Here is an 18,429-nt window from a genome sequence, read left to right on the forward strand (position 1 = left end):
GGGGCGGATGACAACGTCGATCTCCTCGTCTCATATCTTCGGGTCAAGACCTAGACCTTGCAGTGCAGGAGCGGACGATGGCGTCGATCTCGCGTTGCTTTCCCTCTTGTTTTGAAGATTGTGCTTTCCAAGGTCTAGACTTGCAAGACATCGCCATCGAGGCATGTGCCGATGGCGGTCTCGATTGAGCCATTGAGGCAGGATAATTTTTTGTTAAGCTAATTAAAATTTAAAACTTATTAATCACTATTTATATAATATTATTATGACCTAAAAAAGAGGATCATGATAATGTGGATCATCCCACACACAAAATATGATCCATGAACCCAAAGCACACGTTTAACCAAACCGCCTTTGACCTTTCCTTGCGCAGGCCTCGACGGCCTCCCAGCTCTCGTGGCGACGGGGAACTCATAACTCCTAACTTCCGTCTCCTCGGCGCCCGGCCGACCGCCGCGGCCGAACCGCCGCCTGCTTCCGTCCGCCGCCGCGGGGTGACCGGGAGATGGGCGTGCACGGCCTGTGGGGGCTGCTGGCCCCGGTGGGGCGGCGCGTGTCGGTGGAGACCCTCGCGGGGAAGCGGCTGGCGGTGGACGCCAGCATCTGGATGGTGCAGTTCATGCGGGCGATGCGGGACGACAAGGGCGACATGATCCGCGACGCCCACATCCTCGGCTTCCTCCGCCGCATCTGCAAGCTCCTCTTCCTCCGGGCCCGCCCGGTCTTCGTCTTCGACGGCGCCACACCGGCCCTCAAGCGCCGCACCCTAGCCGCCCGCCGCCGCCACCGCGACGCCGCTCAGGCCAAGGTCCGCAAGACCGCCGAGAAGCTCCTAATCTCCCATGTGAGTCACCTCCCCCCTTCCCTCTGCGTGAGTTCGTGCTTAATTTAGACCCTGTTTCGATAAATAAATAGAACCGAGTAATCTTTGGTCAGTGAACTTGAAGATGTTCTAATTATACTGGGATGCATATATTCCTATCCCTGGAGATGTTAAGTTGAACTAGCAAAAGTGCCCGTGCGTTGCAACGGGTTTAAAATAAAATTAAACATCTTAGGTTTAAAATATATCCCAATTTATTGGCCCAAACACCCACATGTGCTCCTGTGTTGTATTGGGAGAAAAAATCCACATCTCAAAGATGAACAAAGTAAGTTATTGATGGTACAACCGTGTCATAGAAATCAGCTAGCTTCACCGTGTCCACATCGTGCTCACGATCAGGTGCGTGGTCACTACGTCCTGAAGTTCAAAGATTCATAATTGGACGCACAGAAATCTCCGATTGTTTTTTAGAAAAGTGAATGACATACTTTGCCGTGAAGTTCAAAGATTCATGCATGGCATAGTAACATGGGCCAAAACCTTAAGGATTAAACATGTTTGGGGAAACATTAAAAGAAGAACCTTGTAAGGATTAAAAATGTTTGAGGAAACACTAAAACAAATTGTTTGTGGGTGTTCTGAAGTTGTCTTTTCAAATCATATGATTCTAATTTCAGCTGATACAGGCGGAGCTCCACGAAGAAACATTTTGACAGTAAGATATTAACTAATTTTCCTCACAAACATGATAAGTCTCTAAGCCGCTAGTGCCCAAATCCCAATCTCCAAATCTCATGACTCCACGTGAGGAAATTGAAGAATTAAAGAAAGGGGATGAGCAGGGAGGAGGAGAAGATTTCCAGTTCTGCTTCCGTTTTAGATTCTGTGGCTCCATCTTAAGGCCAGCGTCCGCGCCACCTCTTTTCGTGGACACTACAAATCAGAGCACAATTGATTAATTTGTCCCTGAGATGAACGACATGCTGTAACAGGAGTGCAACACAGTAGGTGCAGAGGCAGTCATAGTTGTAGCCATCCCTGAACTTGTCTCTGGCACTGCTTTTATGCCTATTATCCACGAGGAGTAACTACGCCACAGGGGCCATGGCGGCCGGTAGCTCAGCACCGGCACAGGCATGGTCCGTTCACTCAATTGGCTGCAGCTCACAACGCGCAAGTCGGCGTTGGTTGACTCAGCTCGTCGCCGAGCTGAGAGGCACCGCAGATGGCCAGGTCCAGCGTGATCCGCGCATACAGTTTCCGGAGGCCGGGTCCAGTGTGATCCGCCCAGCCTTGCTGCATGCTCGCAGGTGTCCAGCCAACCGGAGGCGACTGGTGTGCTAGGTCTCCGTGGAGGAACAACCTCAGTACGACATGCCATCCACCACATGATCCCCTGTATCATCTCTGTCAAAAACCATGTTGCGGCTCGACCGCCGCCTGCTGCGCTGCCTCGCCACTGGTTCCTACACACGAACACGCCGACGGAGCAAGCGCGTCAGCCACCTCTAGCTCTTCCTAACTATCCAATCTATGTTGTCGCTCGTCTGTCCCCTGCTGGCTGCTGCGTAGCATGATGTTGAAGCTCTGCCTAATGTGATGCGTAACCTGATGTTGAAGCTCTGCCTGATGTGCGTCTGACCTTGAAGCACCCGGCGGCATTAGTTCGCGAGGAGCAGCATGCGTGACGGGCGAAGGACAAAGAAACCAGGGGCAGGAGCCATAGGCACTCGTGAGTCCTGACCTTGCCGCCGGGTAGCACAGGATCGCCGATCTCCCCGCCGAGATCGCTTCGTGAATCGTGATGCGATGTCCTGGATAGGTGCCGCCGCCAAGCGAGATCGCTTCCTGATGCACCTGGATAGGTGCGGCCGCCAAGCGAGATCGCTTCCTGATGCCATGCCCTAGCTATGTCGATTGTATATATATAGGGAATCAAGAAAACGTGGCCGATGCAAAAACCTAAACCGACCTTCACGACCACGTAGCACAGCGATCGGTCGACCTAAACACCGAACGGTAGAAATCAAACGTACACACGACGGAAACCTTGTGGCCGGACAGAGCCATACAGAGCCAGCATGGCTGAGAAGGAACGGGCGGAGAACAGGTAGAGAAAACAAACCGGTATCATGGCATTATGTTGTATTATGCGTTTTGGTGGGAGGGCAAAACGGTCCGAAAAAAAACGTTGACGAAACTTTTTGGCAGAAACCTTAGCTCCTTTATTATTAGGTATAGATTTCTGTGCTAAAATGTGGCAATTAAGTTTTCTTATAGACATGATTAACTACGGAGTAAGTTATTTCACTTTGCTTATCTTATAATGGAATCCGGGTTTTATCCTGTTAAAAGAATATCTGATTCAGCATTTGCCAGGAGGTAAGGGGTTAACTAATCTCAAAACTTTTCCCCTATAGCACTTCCAGAACAATTGATATTTTATGAATATATGTAAGATACTTATTTCAAAGCCTAGTATGCAACAAGGCATTGTGGGAGTTGTTTGCGCCATAAAGTTTATTGATGGTGATAAATTTTGCTTGGAGGAAGAACCTGTTTAAACCCTTCCACTTTGTCTTCCCAAATCATCTATCCATCGTAAATGTGCCTTTTCTTCCTAAACTGCACGCTTTTCAATGACCGGTTAGCAAAGATATGCCATCTTTTAGGTGTACCGGTCTTGTAAACTGGGTAAGTAAAGCCGCTACGAAGATATTGATGGTTTAACCTGTGGTTATCAGCTCAAGGCAAGTAGGCTTGAAGAATTGGCAGCACAAATCAAGAGTGACAGGGCTAAGCATGATGCTAAGGGCAAGCAAGTTGAGAGCACTAGAGTAGAAGAAACTGAGATAACAAATGGAGACCAAAACCGAAATGACGATGGCGAGAACAGCAGGGGAACAGTTGCACCAATCAACCAGGAAAAGCTGGATGAACTGTGTGTGTCTTTCTGTAATTTTCACATGTTTTCTTGCTGGTTAAGGTCAGTAAGTTGATACTTTCGTTGCATGTGTTAAGGCTGGCCGCGTCACTTGCTGCAGAGGACGAGGCAGATTTCATAGGAAAAGGGGAACGCAATTCTGCAAGTGTTACATTGCAAGAAGGAACTGGCATTGATGAGGATGAGAACGATGACGACGAAGAGATGATATTTGTAAGTCACAGCTAAGTCAATGAAAAGTCGTTTTTAATTGGCTATCTTCTTGTTCACAAAAGAGTTTCTTTATCGTCTCATGGCACAATGGTTGAGTGTTTTATTTGTTAAGTCTGTTTGAAAGACACTGAATTTTGTAACGGAATTGCAGCCTATGACAACTGGTGACCTTGACCCTGCGGTATTAGCTTCTCTCCCTCCATCAATGCAGTTAGATCTACTTGTTCAGGTAATGGGGCCAAACTAGTGTTTCGTCTGTCTGTCCTTTGTACTACCTTCAACTGTATATATATATATGATCACAGACTATTGAGAAATATATCTTATTTTATTATTTGTGTTTGCTTTAGATGAGGGAGAGGGTGATGGCTGAAAACAGGCAGAAATATCAGAAAATAAAGAAGGTACTAGATGTACTTTTGGATCATAATATCAGATGCATGGCTAAATATATCACTAGTGTTGCGCTGTTGATACATTTCAAATATGGTTCAATAATTCTACGAATTTTGGACTCCTTTAGTAAATTAATTATTTTAAGCATCAACCTGCCCTTCCACTTTTATTAGTGTGAATTTTCAAAACTTGTCCCAGTTTCAGTAATGGTTAATGTAAGGGTTGGGGTTTGCACATATGATCTTACAGTCCCTTGCCTCCTTGCAGGAACCAGCAAAATTTTCAGAGCTTCAAATACAGTCCTATCTGAAAACTGTTGCTTTCCGTCGAGAAATAGAAGAAGTTCAGAGGGGTGCTGCAGGTAAGGATGTTGGGGGCATCCAGACATCCAAAATAGCATCAGAAGCCAACAGAGAGTTCATTTTCTCATCATCATTCACTGGGGATAAACAGTAAGTGATGTATTTATGTCTGAATGTGTGTGCATATAGGGAGTGTCCTCAAACTTACCAACCTGTACCGATATCACTTATTAGATTATACTTTTCTGAATCAGGACGTTAGCACAAAGAGGTGTAGATGAGAATATCGTTAATAGCATTAAATCAAAAAGGGAAATTGGTTCTGCTGTCTTCAAATCCAGTCCCTCAAGTAGTTCTAGATCAACTAACCCTCACAACGGTGAGCCTTTGACGGATTTTGGGCCTGATGTTGAGACGTATCGTGATGAGAGAGGAAGGATGAGAGTAAGCAGGGTCAGAGCAATGGGAATTCGTATGACTCGTGATATTCAAAGGAATTTGGATTTTATCAAAGAGCACGAGCAGGCAAAATTCATGGGACACACCAATGTAGGCAAAGGATCAACTAGCAATGAAGAACCTCCAGATTTTCCAGAACATCTTTTTGATAATGATAGGCTGCAGAGTTCTATTGGACCCAGTGAAGATTTTCCTGAAACTATTGGCGCCGATGATAACATCTCATCACTTGTAGGAGGGTCTGATGACATTTGTGAGGGTTCCGATCATGGAAGCAAAGAAACAATAGAGATATCTTTTGTTGATGATCAAATTGGAGCGAAGGACAACGATGATGAACTGTTTTTGCATTTAGTTTCTGGAACTTCATCCAGCGTCTTTGCTGATGATGATCGTTTGGCTAAGAATGCAGAAGAATCTGACAACTCTGAGGACATTTGGGAAGAAGGTGTCATAGAAGAAGAATTGCTTCCAAAGAAGGTTGGTGATAAGGACTATCATTCGTCACCGCCTGATAACTGTTTTGCCGATGATGAGGTGGAATGGGAGGAAGGTGGCTTTGATGTTCCTGATGTTCCTTCAAGTAGTGAATACAATCAGTTTAAATTACCAAGAGGGGATATAGAAGAAGAGGCTCTCATACAAGAAGCAATAAAGAGAAGTTTAGAGGATTCTGAGAAGCAGGAATTTGAGAATGGGGTCCCTAAAGATTTACAAACATCTGTTGAAGATAAACCTTTGCAATCTTATGGTGATGTTCCCGAACCATCTGAAGCTCCTGGTACAACTTATTACAACTCTGAAACTTCTTTTTGTAAAGAAACAATCAAAGAATTAGGAGTAGGAAGCAATGCTGGTGAGGATGGTCTTATGCATGATCCTGAAGTGCTTGAAGCTGATGGACAAGAAAATAAAAACCAAGCTCAAAGGGAGAGCAATGATGGACAAACTGGTACGGACAGAGATTATTCACCGGGATCTCTTCCTCCGTATAATGTATCCACCAGTACTCCTGCTGCAAGACCATCTCCCAGCTCAAAGGACAATGATATATCTGCACCAAGAACTGGTGAATGGCCTAAAGAAGATAGTGATGAAGTTATCAAGCACAACACTTCAAATTCTCATAAATCAGAATGCAACACAAATGATCCTTATATCGGAGAAACCTCCAAGGCACCACAGAAGGAGCTTTTGATGGATGAATTAGTAGCCAACACTGCTATACAGAAGGAAAATGTTGTCCAGGAAGATATAAACATTATCAAATTGAGTGAGAATTATGATAGCCATATCATATCAGAAAATAATCTACAGGAGGAAATATCCTTTCTTAGACAAGAACAGGTAGACCTTGGAAATGAAAGGCGTAAGTTTGAAAGCCATGCAGAGTCTGTCAGCAGTGAGATGTTTGCTGAATGCCAGGTTTGTTGAAATCCACTGGACCTCTTTAACTAGCTAAGAATTTTTGGTCAGAGAGTTATTATCGCTGAACTGAGATGTAATTAATTGTATTATAGTACAATGTATTAAGCTGGATCTACCTTTGCTTGATACAGGAATTGCTCCAAATGTTTGGCTTGCCATATATAATTGCACCCATGGAAGCTGAAGCACAGTGTGCATACATGGAAATTAACAACCTTGTTGATGGAGTTGTTACCGATGATTCAGATGTCTTCCTGTTTGGGGCAAGGAATGTTTATAAAAATATATTTGATGAAAGGAAGTATGTGGAAACATACCTTATGAAGGTATAACGGTCTATCCTCTTTCAGTTTTCTATTCCCGATTAGTTTCGTTACTTTTCCAGCTAAAGCACCAATGAAAGTCAGCTTATCTGAGCTGGATCATGCTTTTCCAGCTAAAGCAATAATGAAAAACAGCTTATCTGAGCTGGATCATGATTTTCAGTTATTATTATAATTCTATTTCAGGACATCGAATCTGAGCTTGGGCTAACAAGGGAACAGTTAATACGTATGGCTTTACTTCTTGGGAGTGATTACACTGAAGGAATTAGGTAAATAACTGGCAAGAATATCTCTCACGTTTTATTAGATCTTGAAAAGAATTTCAACTATATGTTACTTCTTAGTGGGGATATTGTATGCTCACAATTTGCGAGCTATATCATTTATAAAAAAACACTATGCAAACTTGATTTTCTCCCTGAGTTGTGTACTAGGAAGATCAGACAAATTTGTTGTTCGAGAAATCAAAAGCAAGTTCTATTTTGTAGGAAAGGGTTGTTGCAATATTTCTTGTATTTTGAAACCCTATCTATGATTAATGAAATACAAAAATCTATAAGGTTTTGCATGAAGAGATTGCTGTCTTGGTTATTTAGCTTATGATGAGCAAGAAATCCTTTAGCAATCATCTTGCTGTTATTTAAAATTTTATGTGGTGTTCTGCTTACACTTTTATATACTGGTCATGCAGTGGTATTGGCATTGTGAATGCTATTGAAGTTGTAAACGCATTTCCGGAGGAAGATGGCCTCCAGAAGTTCAGAGAATGGATTGAATCACCCGATCCAGCAATATTGGGAAAATTTGATATGGAGACCAGTGGCAGTTCAAAGAGAAGGAAACCTGGTGCAAATGAATCTTGTGAAAAGGGAAATGGCATGCAACCTGAATGTGTTGAAGGGCCTGATGATAACCAATCTTCTAACGAGAAGCAACATGTCAAGGAAGTATTTATGAGTAAGCATGTAAGTATGTTTTATTTCAGGAAGTAACTTCTGAACTGCTTTAGTTGCTTGGTTATATCTGATACATGCTGCTCTAATATTTCTAATACACTGATTACTATTTCTGTATTTATCAGAGGAACGTAAGCAAGAACTGGCATATTCCTTCCACTTTTCCTAGCGACACAGTTATAAGTGCATATATTTCTCCACAAGTGGATGATTCAACAGAACGTTTTTCCTGGGGAAGACCAGACTTAAGCTTGCTACGCAAGTAAGTTTTCTTTAAGAGAACAAAATTTTCCTATGAATACACTCAAGCGATCAAATATAGCCTTGACTCATCCTGTGAATTACACTCTGTTCTCTCTATTTTTGATCATATCTTTTTAGGGACAGAGGGCCTGCTTGCTTGTACTGGTCTGAGAGATTGTTGACAAATATTGTCTGTTTTTTATTTATAGTTGAATGGGAGTCATGGGGTAACTCAATGGTAGGACACGTGGTTGTGCCTTTTGTGGGATTAGGTTTCATTTCAAAATTACACATGGCCTCTGTGTGGGTTATTTTCAAAATTATGGAAGTTCGTCCTCGGAAGTTCTTTTTAAGGAAGAAATGTAACTGAAAAGAACACAATAGTAATACATATGCATTTTTCTCCTATTTCTTCAATATATTTTGGTGCAGTAACAAAAACTGCAATGTTGACTTTTTTTAGGTTATGTTGGGAAAGGTTTGGCTGGCACAAGGAGAAAGCTGATGAACTACTGCTTCCTGTCTTGAAAGAGTATAATAAGCATGAGGTTTGTCGTCGATCTCAGGAATATAGTCAACAATATGTACTGCATCCTAGGATAATTCAATGTTGATTATAGCAGGTTTATGCCTAATGTTGATTTTCAGAACATTTTACTCTGGTTTGGTCATTTCTGAAAGATAATACCAAAAGTTTGAAACATCTACTCCCTCCGATCCATAATAAGTGTCATGGTTTTAGTCAAATGACACTTATTATGGATCGGAGTGAGTAATATAAATATGTTAGACACGGTGTCTGCTATTTCAATACTTCAATACTTGTGTTCTTCAGTGCCTGGATTTCATTTAGCTTTAAGGACGATAGTTAAACTGGAAATTATGGCTATCCAACAAAAACTATTGGTTATTTGAAATGGGTACATGTTAACGTGGAGTGCTTTTACTTAAATGCAGACTCAGCTGCGCATGGAGGCATTTTATTCATTCAACGAGAGATTTGCCAAAATACGTAGCAAAAGGGTTCAGAAAGCTATCAAGGGTATTACAGGGAAAACCTTTTCAGAAACGGATGAACTCAATGAGGATAGTCCCAATACTAGTAGTGCATCCAAGAAGAAAGAGGCAGGCCCCTCTAAACCGAGAGGGAAACGGAACACTAGTGCTGGACCTAGACAGATGGGAAGTCATGAAGATGACAAAATTGGTGATCCTAATAGCTTTGCAGATGCAGATGCAGATGAACTCGTAAAAGAACATAGAAGTGCAAGTAAGAAAAAGTCTGCAGTCCCTTCTGGTCGTTCTAGAGGAAGAGGTCGAAAAAGGATGAATGTTGGACAAGAGACCAGTAGGAATCAGGAAGATTCAGAAATTAAAGGGTCTACTTTGTCCCCAGATGAGGATTCACATAAAAGGCACACAGACAACTACAAATCAGAAGGAACCACAGTTCGTAGGGTAAGTTGCTATCATTTTCTTGCCTTCTCTTTTTTGTGGTGCTTATCTCACTTCTTTAAACTAAGTACTGCCATGTGGACAGAAAACTTCTGCCATATCCAATATACCTTCTTAGCCATGCCTGCAACAAATATACGCTTCATTATGAATCAGAATGAACGTGTGAACCTTACTATCTTTGCATGCTGTTGTTGTTTCTGCAGTCAAATAGGAAGAGGAAACAAGTAACATACATGGAAGATGACCATGAAGCCGATGACAACGATGTTCCCCTGCATCAAGTTGATAACAATGACCCAAGCCAAACTTCCACAGATGGTGACATGGCTGGACGAGACACGCAATTCAATCTGCTACGTCAGGATACAAGTGAACTGAGCAGTGATCAGATGCATGAGGATCCACACATCGCTGAAGATATAAATGAAGACCCCTTGGGCTTTGAGTTAGGAGAGGACCAGTCAGAGTCTGCACCAAAAGAATACCTCTTCACTGGAGGTGGATTCTGTATGGAAGAGGAGGATGAACAAGGTACAGCAGTTGATGGATCTGGTGGGGAGACGGTGGATGGAACAAGTGATGCCTGCGAGGATATTGGCGTGGTTTCAGACGGTGGTAAAAGTACGCAGGCCCCAGGTGCATCTTCATCAAAGAGACGTAATGCAGGCCCTGGTTTGCCAACGCCCATCAAACGTAGGAGAAAATAGCGACATATTTACAGTGTATCACGCCTCTTAGTCATTATAGCCTCTTCCGTTCAAGTTGGTGTAGCTCACGTTTTGATAGTTTGCTAACTTTGCAGTTAGTTTTTTTTGCTACTGCTCTGTAGCTCAGAGATTGTAGTCTAAAATGTTGCTGAGACAATGTTCAGGGCCAACTTTTTGCTGGGGACGGGCGCACAGACATCGTTTCCATTTAAAATCGCCTGTTGTGAACATTTTGATCCAACATGCTGCATTTGCTGTATTCCCATTGCCAGATAACTGCAAGGCCAAAGCCAAGTTGGTGCTTGTATGGGCAAACTAAAATCACGACTGATGGGTCAAATACTTTCATCTCACTTGACTCAATTCGTTGAAGGGTCAAAGTTTTCATCAGCAAATTTAAACAGCAATGATACAGATGTTTCCAGGTTTATGTATACTCGAAACGAAGTACATAAGTATTTTTTCCGTTCCATGAAAGTTGTTGTCTAAATTCGGATATATCTAGACACTAAATAGTATCTAAATTTTGAGAAATCTAATACTCCCTCCTATTCATATTAATTGACTCTAATATGGATGTATCTAAAACTAAAATGTGTCTAGATACATCCATATTGAAGTCAATTAATATGAATCGGAGGGAGTAGATAAGTTTGATGAGACTGGAGGGAGTAGATCAAAGGTCAAAGTTTGTTGATGCAAATGCAATATTTCTCCATGATCTACTTCTGTTCTTCGTTTTTGTTTCTGCGCTGCGCTATCCGTATGTTTGGGCGCAGTTTCTCTTCAGACACGGCAAACTGGTTCCAGTGGGCGTGACCCAACCAAACCCCCGCTTCGCCGTCGCGCCTCCGTCAACCCGCCGCTCCGTTGTGCACTCCGACGACTCGGGAGGTCTCCCGTCCGCTCCCAAACCCAACAAGCTTCGTCGCCGCGTCCCAAAGCCAGTTCCACCTCGCGGAGGCGGTGAGCGGCGGTGCTTGTATTGGTTAACTGGCTGGTGGATCTCTCGGAGCCAGAAGGATGGCGCTCGGCGCCCGCCTCCTCCTGGGCCTCGCGCTACTCGCGGCCCTAATCGGGGTCCTCCTCCAGCTCTACCGCCTCAGGAAACCGGTGCGTTCTCTATTCAACTTCCTCTAGAGCTCGCCTTGCCTGCTGACGCTTGCAACTGCTTCAGATGCAGAATTACAGACGAACTCCTTGTCCGCGGATTAGATGTGTCGACCGGCTAAGGGCTTGATGTAGACACTAGACATCTGTGTTGTTGTTATTTTACAATTGCAACTTTTATGAGCGTATAATGGAAGCAAAATCAATGGGATTCTGTGTAGTAGCTGTGCAGTGGACTTCTGATTGTTGCTCCCTGAGGCCTGAGCTATAGCTTTAGATTAAGCAGTAAGGATTTTAGGAACGCTACCATTTTCGGGGTACAACTTCCTGAGGCCTGCTTTAATGTGCAGAGATTGTGGACATTGGAGGAATTGTCGATATATAACGGAACGGATGAGGGGTTGCCCATACTACTTGGGATTTTGGGGTATTTGCACTTCTTTCTCTGCTTTTATTTATGTTGTATGTGCTACTATTAGTCTATTATAGCAGCTGTGACCTTTCAATCTGCCTACCGTTCACATACTATGAAACCTCATTTTGTTTTAGTAGGAAAGAGGTTCACTTCATTCGCATGTAAATGTGAATTCGTGTACACTTACGCATTGCTTATGTTATCTGCAGTATATTCCCTTAACTCCACCTCCAACTTCATAGACTATGTATGAGAGCTTAATTTGCCCTTTCGTTTGGTAATACAGCTCGGTGTTCGATGTCACAAAAGGAAGGTCACATTATGGCCCTGGAGGAGGTTATCATCACTTTTCTGGCAGGTAACTGTTTATACTTATATTGTGTTCTGGATTGTGCTATCTCTTTTAATTCTGCAGCTTCACTGTATTTCCCTGCTATGCTTTGTTACCTCGTTGCAATCGTCTATTTACAATTTCAGAATTTCTTGCTCTAAACTTGAAGAGGTTCTAATTCTATGAATCTGTGAAAAAAAAAGTTCTATTCTATGAATTCACACAAAAAAAAGTTCTAATTCTGTGAGATCGCTAGATTCCAAGATATTGTAATGAGCCTCAAAGCACTATTGGTTTTTTTTTTGGGTCTAACAGTTTCCACTAGCAGTATGAGCAGTCTTAACCCAGTTGATGGTAATTTAAACTTTAGGGGTGCACAATGGAAGACAGAAATATTGGCAATCTTAGGCCACTCGATGGTCACATTAAATTTTGTTAAATTTCAGAAAGCTTATCTCATTTTGCATGTTTTTTTTACATGCTGATACTGAAACAGCATTTTCTTAACAGGGACGCATCACGAGCGTTTGTTTCTGGAAATTTTACAGGTAAGATTGTTCATCTTATTGCTAGTGAATTGTGCATCTAGTAAATCTGTTATGTGATCATTGCATGGTGGCTGTATTGAGATAAATTTTAGGGCCTCCTTGAACTTCATAAAATTTACAGTACAATCAATCTTAACTACAAACATCATAAAATACAATCTTTTTGATGTTTAATGCTAGCTAAGCGTCAATAGTTCATCCGAGTACATAAGGGAAAGGTGTATATTATGGACTTATGGGTGATGATGATGGAGCAATATATCACTGAAAAGTACTTATATATTAGGATTAAACCAGCAGTATTTCTCGTGCAGCTGTGTAATAAGATGTTACGTACGTGTAGCTTGATGTAATACAACACTACTGCTTATGCTTTTATATATATTCGCTCTTGGACAATTGTAACACATCTAGCACATGTTTGATTGACCTGCATCATTGACCTACTGAAAAGTACTTCTATATTAGGATTAAAACAGTTGTATTTCTCGTGCAGCTGTGTAATGTGATGTTACAGTATGTGTAGCTTGATGTAATACAACACTAATGCTTATGCTATATATATTCTCTCTTGGACAATTGTAACACATTTAGCACATGTTTGATTGACCCGCATCATTATAGCTCGACCCACTTAGATAAGTGTTTAGATCATTATTTTTCTCCCATTGATATGTGAGTTTCATAGCGAAATCAGTTATATATAATTAATAGACATTGTATTTATTTCTGCATTAGCCCTGTCATTGAATCAAGGATCTTACCCATGCATTGTCTCTCCAGACCAATGCTTGATTTAGCTGTCTAGTTACCTTCCTGCCTCAACGCTCAACTAAAATGCTGCATCATTGATATTTCTCATTTGGATCCAAGCTAGGAGTTACAGGCTTGGATCAGTAGTTAATTATTCATAAAATTAAATGTGTGGTCATGTTAGATATCAGTATTTTTAGATAACTCAGAATCAACTTGTTTCCTTATTGATTTTCTTGGCTGTTAGGTAAATTTCAGCTCTCATAGCGATTTGCAGAATAGGATACATGCCCAGGCCTCTTTTTTTTAAGATGCTTTGATTTGTGTTAGTGTGGGTGATCGCTGTGTTCATTCATCAAACTTAGAAATCAGAAATCATAGCAACAATACAACAGAGTAACCACTTCTGTGATTCAACAGGTGACGGGCTGACAGATTCATTACAGGGATTATCTAGCATGGAGGTACAAGCATACTGCACGGATGATTTGTATTCAAAATTTGTGTATAGCTGACAATTTCTCTGTAGACCTACTAAACTACATGGCCAGAGAGATATTGTCAGAGAGCTCCTAAAAGCCAAGCATATACTACAATGTATTTATTTATATTCCATAAAACATTACATCTTAAAATTTCTCTATAGAACTAGATGATCATAGTTCAATTGGTACTACTACAGTTAAGAAGTATCGCTGTAAAATATTGTTAACTTCAATTATAATACATGTACAGTGGAGCTGTTTGGTCTTTTGCTCCACGTGTCAACATACCAATTACTGATCCTGTTTCTTATTAACTTCATAAGAATTAAGTATTTTTTTCTTACTTAAGAATGTGTTTCTAGTGGGATGGACATAGTCAAAAGTGCCAGCATCTGTAGAAAATATTTACGTTAACACAGTAAATCACTAACATTGGTAAGAAAACGAAAACGTCACTAACACTGAAGTATTGAACCTAATATTCTAATAATTACATTTATTTTTATTTTAGAGGAGTTCCTTATATAGTTACATGTATACTTTTCTATCTTGAAAGCACATGAAAAGTTTGTGATGCCCTCTCTCCCCTTGTTTCTAAATTGTTTAATGTTAGTTTTGTCGCTTTGTTTCAGGTAAATAGCATTGTTGACTGGAGGAAACTTTACTTTGACAAATACACGTGAGCTTTTCTCTTAGTTGGCTGATCAAAGTTATTTTTATTTCGCATTACCTCTTTATGGATATGAAGAGTCCATTTAAGACGACATCATGGTGCATGTGGTGTTATTTTACCTTCCATTGCAGCAAACCGTAAAGCACAAGAGACTCATCTGATTTCTCTATTCTGTTTAATGTTTAAAGGATTTTTTTTTTGCTCAAACCTGGTGCTTGTCTGTATTGTTTACGATAGTACCTATATTGCCATGTGAAACATGTTATGTTATTGTGGAAATATTGAATCATTTTAGTATTTTACAAAAGCTTTTCTTGACATCCTATAAATGCATGTTGCAGATTTTCTGGTAAAATTATTGGACGCTACTACGACAGCCAGGGCAACCCTACAAAATATCTGAAGGGTGTAGAGATGAAGGCAAAAAGAGGTGCTCAGCTTCTTGAGAAGCAGAAGAGTGAGGAAGACAAAATACCCAACTGTAACTCAAAATGGAGTCAGGCAGAGGGTGGAGAAGTAAGTAACCCATTTAATTTGTGTCTACCGCTGCTGATCTCGGTTCACCTGATTTTTTCTTGAATGGCAAGATACTGACTGAACTGATAGTCCTCAGCTTAATAAGTTTGAAAACAAGTTACTGACCGAGCTCATGAAATTTAAGCTAGTGGGAACATGCTAACTGCTAAGTGCCGGCAGTTGTGCGCAGAAACATATTTTTTGCCTGGGTGGGGTAGTAGTTTTTTAGGTCTTACACATCGATTTCAGGTCTGTTATTCGTGGTTTAACACCCATTGTTCTGCCTGAAAATGACTGAGCTTCCATAATCTGGCTCCAAAATGAGTCATGGAGCAATGTATATTGCAGATAAAATATCATAGGGAATTACTTGTATTGATGAGAATAAGCAGTAGCTTACAAACCAGGTGCATGCGGTGGCTACTGTCTACTGATCTCTTCTTAGGCTGGTGCCAACGCGGGCTGGAGGGCGGGCGGTACCGCCCGCCGGGAGGCGATAGGGAGGCGAGAGGGGGGCGAGACGACAGCGCGGGGCGGTGGATCCACCGCCCGACGGTAGCGCCCGCTACCGCCCGGCTGCCGCCTGCGCTGGGGGCGAGAGGGGGGCGAGAGCGAGGCGGCGCGCTGGCGGGTCGGGGCGATAGCGGGGGCGAGAGGGAGGGGGTAACGGCTAGCTAACGTGGCGCGATCTGATTCGTCCACGTCAGCTAGCCGTTGGGGTAGCCGTTGCTGGCTCAAAAAATTCGAAAAAAAGCCCAAAATTTCATCCCCACCCCCTATAAATACCCCCATATGGTTTCACTCACTCCACACCCATTTCATCTCATTCATCTCCTTCACTCTCTCAAATCTTCTCCACCATGTCTGGTTGGACTCCAGATATGACCTCGTTCACGGATCTCTTGCAGCCTGACGGGTCACCAGCCACCCTAGATGATGTCTCTCCGATACATCGTCGCTCCAATGTCGGTTCTTCGCGAATGACAAAAAAATGACTCAGCCTTTCAGACGGCACCACTGGTGGGAAGCTGTTCGCAATGAAGCGAAGTGGAAAGGACAACATGGTCCTGGTAGTGGAACCGATTCCACTGCCAAGAGAAGCCGTCTGGGAGTTTCTGGTGAGTACAGCTCTAGCGAGGCGACGACGGAGGAGGAGCGTCCAACGGGCCGCGATAGGGCGAAGGCCGCGACACATAAGGATAGGAGGAAGGGGAAGTAATCCTCATCAAGCAGTGAGGTAGCAAGTAAATCCTTCGCGATGAAGAACATGTGGAATGGTTTAGTGAAGGCTAAGCTACTCAAGCAATGGAACAAAATGAAAGACAGATCAACCGCCGACATGAACGAAGCAGAAAAGCGCAAACATGCGAAGGCTATCCAGATGGTGGAAAAAGAGCTTGGTCTGGAGGACGAAGATGATGACAACGAGGAGGAGGAAGAGGATTAGAATTTATTTTTTATTTATTATGTAATTTTTAAAATTTATTATGCAAATTTATTTATTATTACATTTTTAGTTGAATAAAATAATTTTTTTGCATTATTTTGAATGTCTAAAAAAAAATCGAGTGAAATAACTTAATCTGAAAAAGAAATGGTGATGTGGAGGAGAGAGAAGTGAGAGCTGGCACTATAGCCCGTGCACTGGCACCGTGGGGTGAGAGTGTGGTGAGAGTGGGGTGAGAGTGAGGGTAAAAGCTGATGTGGCGAGACTGATGCACTGACACCAGCCTTAGATGCTTAGACCTACTGTAGCGACCACATCTTTGATGGGTGCATGGGCCATGGCAGCGGTATACCGCACATTTGATGAACCTAGTGCGGGTACTCCGCTGTAGATGTAGAACCTACGAGTTGTGTGTGTCTTTCTCTTTCCTGTGTGGTTGCTAGGTCCATAAATTCGACATACTATGTATGTACTGATCAGTAAGATGTGGAACCTAGGGGATTTAACGAAACCTCCTGCTGGTGTGTATGTAGGTATGGTGCGAAGCAGGAGCAGGCTATCCAAGGCTGGTGAGGAGGCCAGGCGACATAGCCCTGACGGGAAAGGTGAGCCAGCGGTGCGCCTGTTTCCAGGAAGCGGAGCTGGGCAGGCCGGGGCTAGTGGTGTACGAAGGCTGTGATTATCTCTCCACGTCTTGCAAAGTGAAGTAGTAGTAGAATGTACGCTTGCAATGGCCTCTTTGGCTTTTACTCATTGCTAGAGTTGTAACAGTACTACGGTACATCACATGATGATCTCTCATTCTCCTGAGAGTAGTGGATCGCCAATCCTTGGGAGTATCTACCGCCATCGTGTTGCTTCTGAAGTGAAGATCTGCAATCGATTGGGAATGTTACTTGCGATCAAATCATTTGGAGCCAGGGGATGTCCATGATGTATCGATGTTGATGATACTCCCAACTGTCATGGGACCTTGGGTAAGTAGATAGATGGTGTAGACGCTGTTGGCTGTATTCGCAGATTCAGTCAATTCACCTGTACTACGTATTTCATCTTGATCCATGAACCTCGATTACTAGGTTATTCAGTTGGTTAGGCCAAAACATGGACACGACATGATCTTTTTCCCCCGTGAGCCGCCACTGCTGCTTCACCGTGAAATCGGGGCGGGCAGCCAATATACTAAACAGAAAACAGTTCCCCTGCAGTGCAAGGTGTGCAGGTGCACGCCCCGGCCGGCCATTACCGCAGGCTGTCGTCATCCCATTACCTCCTGTCCGCAGCGCAGGACCGAATTATTCAGAGGGATGTGCGTGTGTGTGGCACCTGCATCACTGCACGCATCGGCTTTCTTCGAAGGAGAGGAGAGTGCATGATGAGTCACACCATGGGGGCATGGCAGCCGGGTGCAGAGCTTGCGTTCCCCATGGCATGATGATGATGGGTAGGGTATCCATCTCTTTTCTACACGGCGCCTGCGAATCATTTCTTCCTTCCCACCGTTCTGCCGTCCCCTCGCCTGATCATACCACACGGAAGAGGACGGGGACGTGCTTCTTTGCAATGTTATCATGGATGCGTCTAGCGCAGAGACAAAGGTGTGCTGCGATGTGACGACTCTTCGTCTGTGCTGCAACCGACGACGGCGTTTGGTTCGGTTCTTGGGATCGGCATGTCTCTGTGTCGCCGTATTTACGAGTGGAGTTACATGAGTCTCGCCTTCTGCTTTCTGAATGTGCTATAATGGCGCGCGTCGAATCTCGTCGAATATCTTGGCTTTTGCAGAGATGCTGGTTCCATGTAGTAGTAAAAATCGTTCAGTCTTCACGCTCCATTGTTGCGGAGGAGAAAAAAGATGGTACGTGGTCCGTGCGACTGGCACCGGGCGCT

The 18,429-nt window shown here is 43.0% G+C and overlaps 2 protein-coding genes across 2 annotated transcripts; both read left to right on the forward strand.

The window, feature by feature from the left end:
• The first annotated feature begins 491 nt into the window (after window positions 1-491).
• LOC124701703 (DNA repair protein UVH3-like) lies at window positions 492-10,520 on the forward strand. Its single transcript, XM_047233797.1, has 14 exons — window positions 492-847; window positions 3,574-3,770; window positions 3,851-3,986; window positions 4,138-4,215; window positions 4,337-4,390; window positions 4,650-4,834; window positions 4,939-6,568; window positions 6,703-6,897; window positions 7,081-7,166; window positions 7,589-7,862; window positions 7,979-8,115; window positions 8,560-8,644; window positions 9,054-9,554; window positions 9,758-10,520. Exons 1-14 carry the CDS (start codon window positions 509-511, stop codon window positions 10,259-10,261), a joined length of 4,401 nt encoding a protein of 1,466 aa, XP_047089753.1. The 5' UTR covers window positions 492-508; the 3' UTR covers window positions 10,262-10,520.
• A 540-nt stretch (window positions 10,521-11,060) lies between these two features.
• On the forward strand, window positions 11,061-17,586 carry LOC124696457 (membrane-associated progesterone-binding protein 4-like). Its single transcript, XM_047229186.1, has 8 exons — window positions 11,061-11,374; window positions 11,722-11,798; window positions 12,073-12,144; window positions 12,628-12,665; window positions 13,839-13,882; window positions 14,536-14,582; window positions 14,918-15,092; window positions 17,073-17,586. Exons 1-8 carry the CDS (start codon window positions 11,285-11,287, stop codon window positions 17,247-17,249), a joined length of 720 nt encoding a protein of 239 aa, XP_047085142.1. The 5' UTR covers window positions 11,061-11,284; the 3' UTR covers window positions 17,250-17,586.
• The last annotated feature ends 843 nt before the right edge of the window (window positions 17,587-18,429 follow it).

Source organism: Lolium rigidum, chromosome 3 (genome assembly GCF_022539505.1).
Source record: "Lolium rigidum isolate FL_2022 chromosome 3, APGP_CSIRO_Lrig_0.1, whole genome shotgun sequence".
Taxonomy (NCBI): Eukaryota; Viridiplantae; Streptophyta; class Magnoliopsida; order Poales; family Poaceae; genus Lolium; species Lolium rigidum.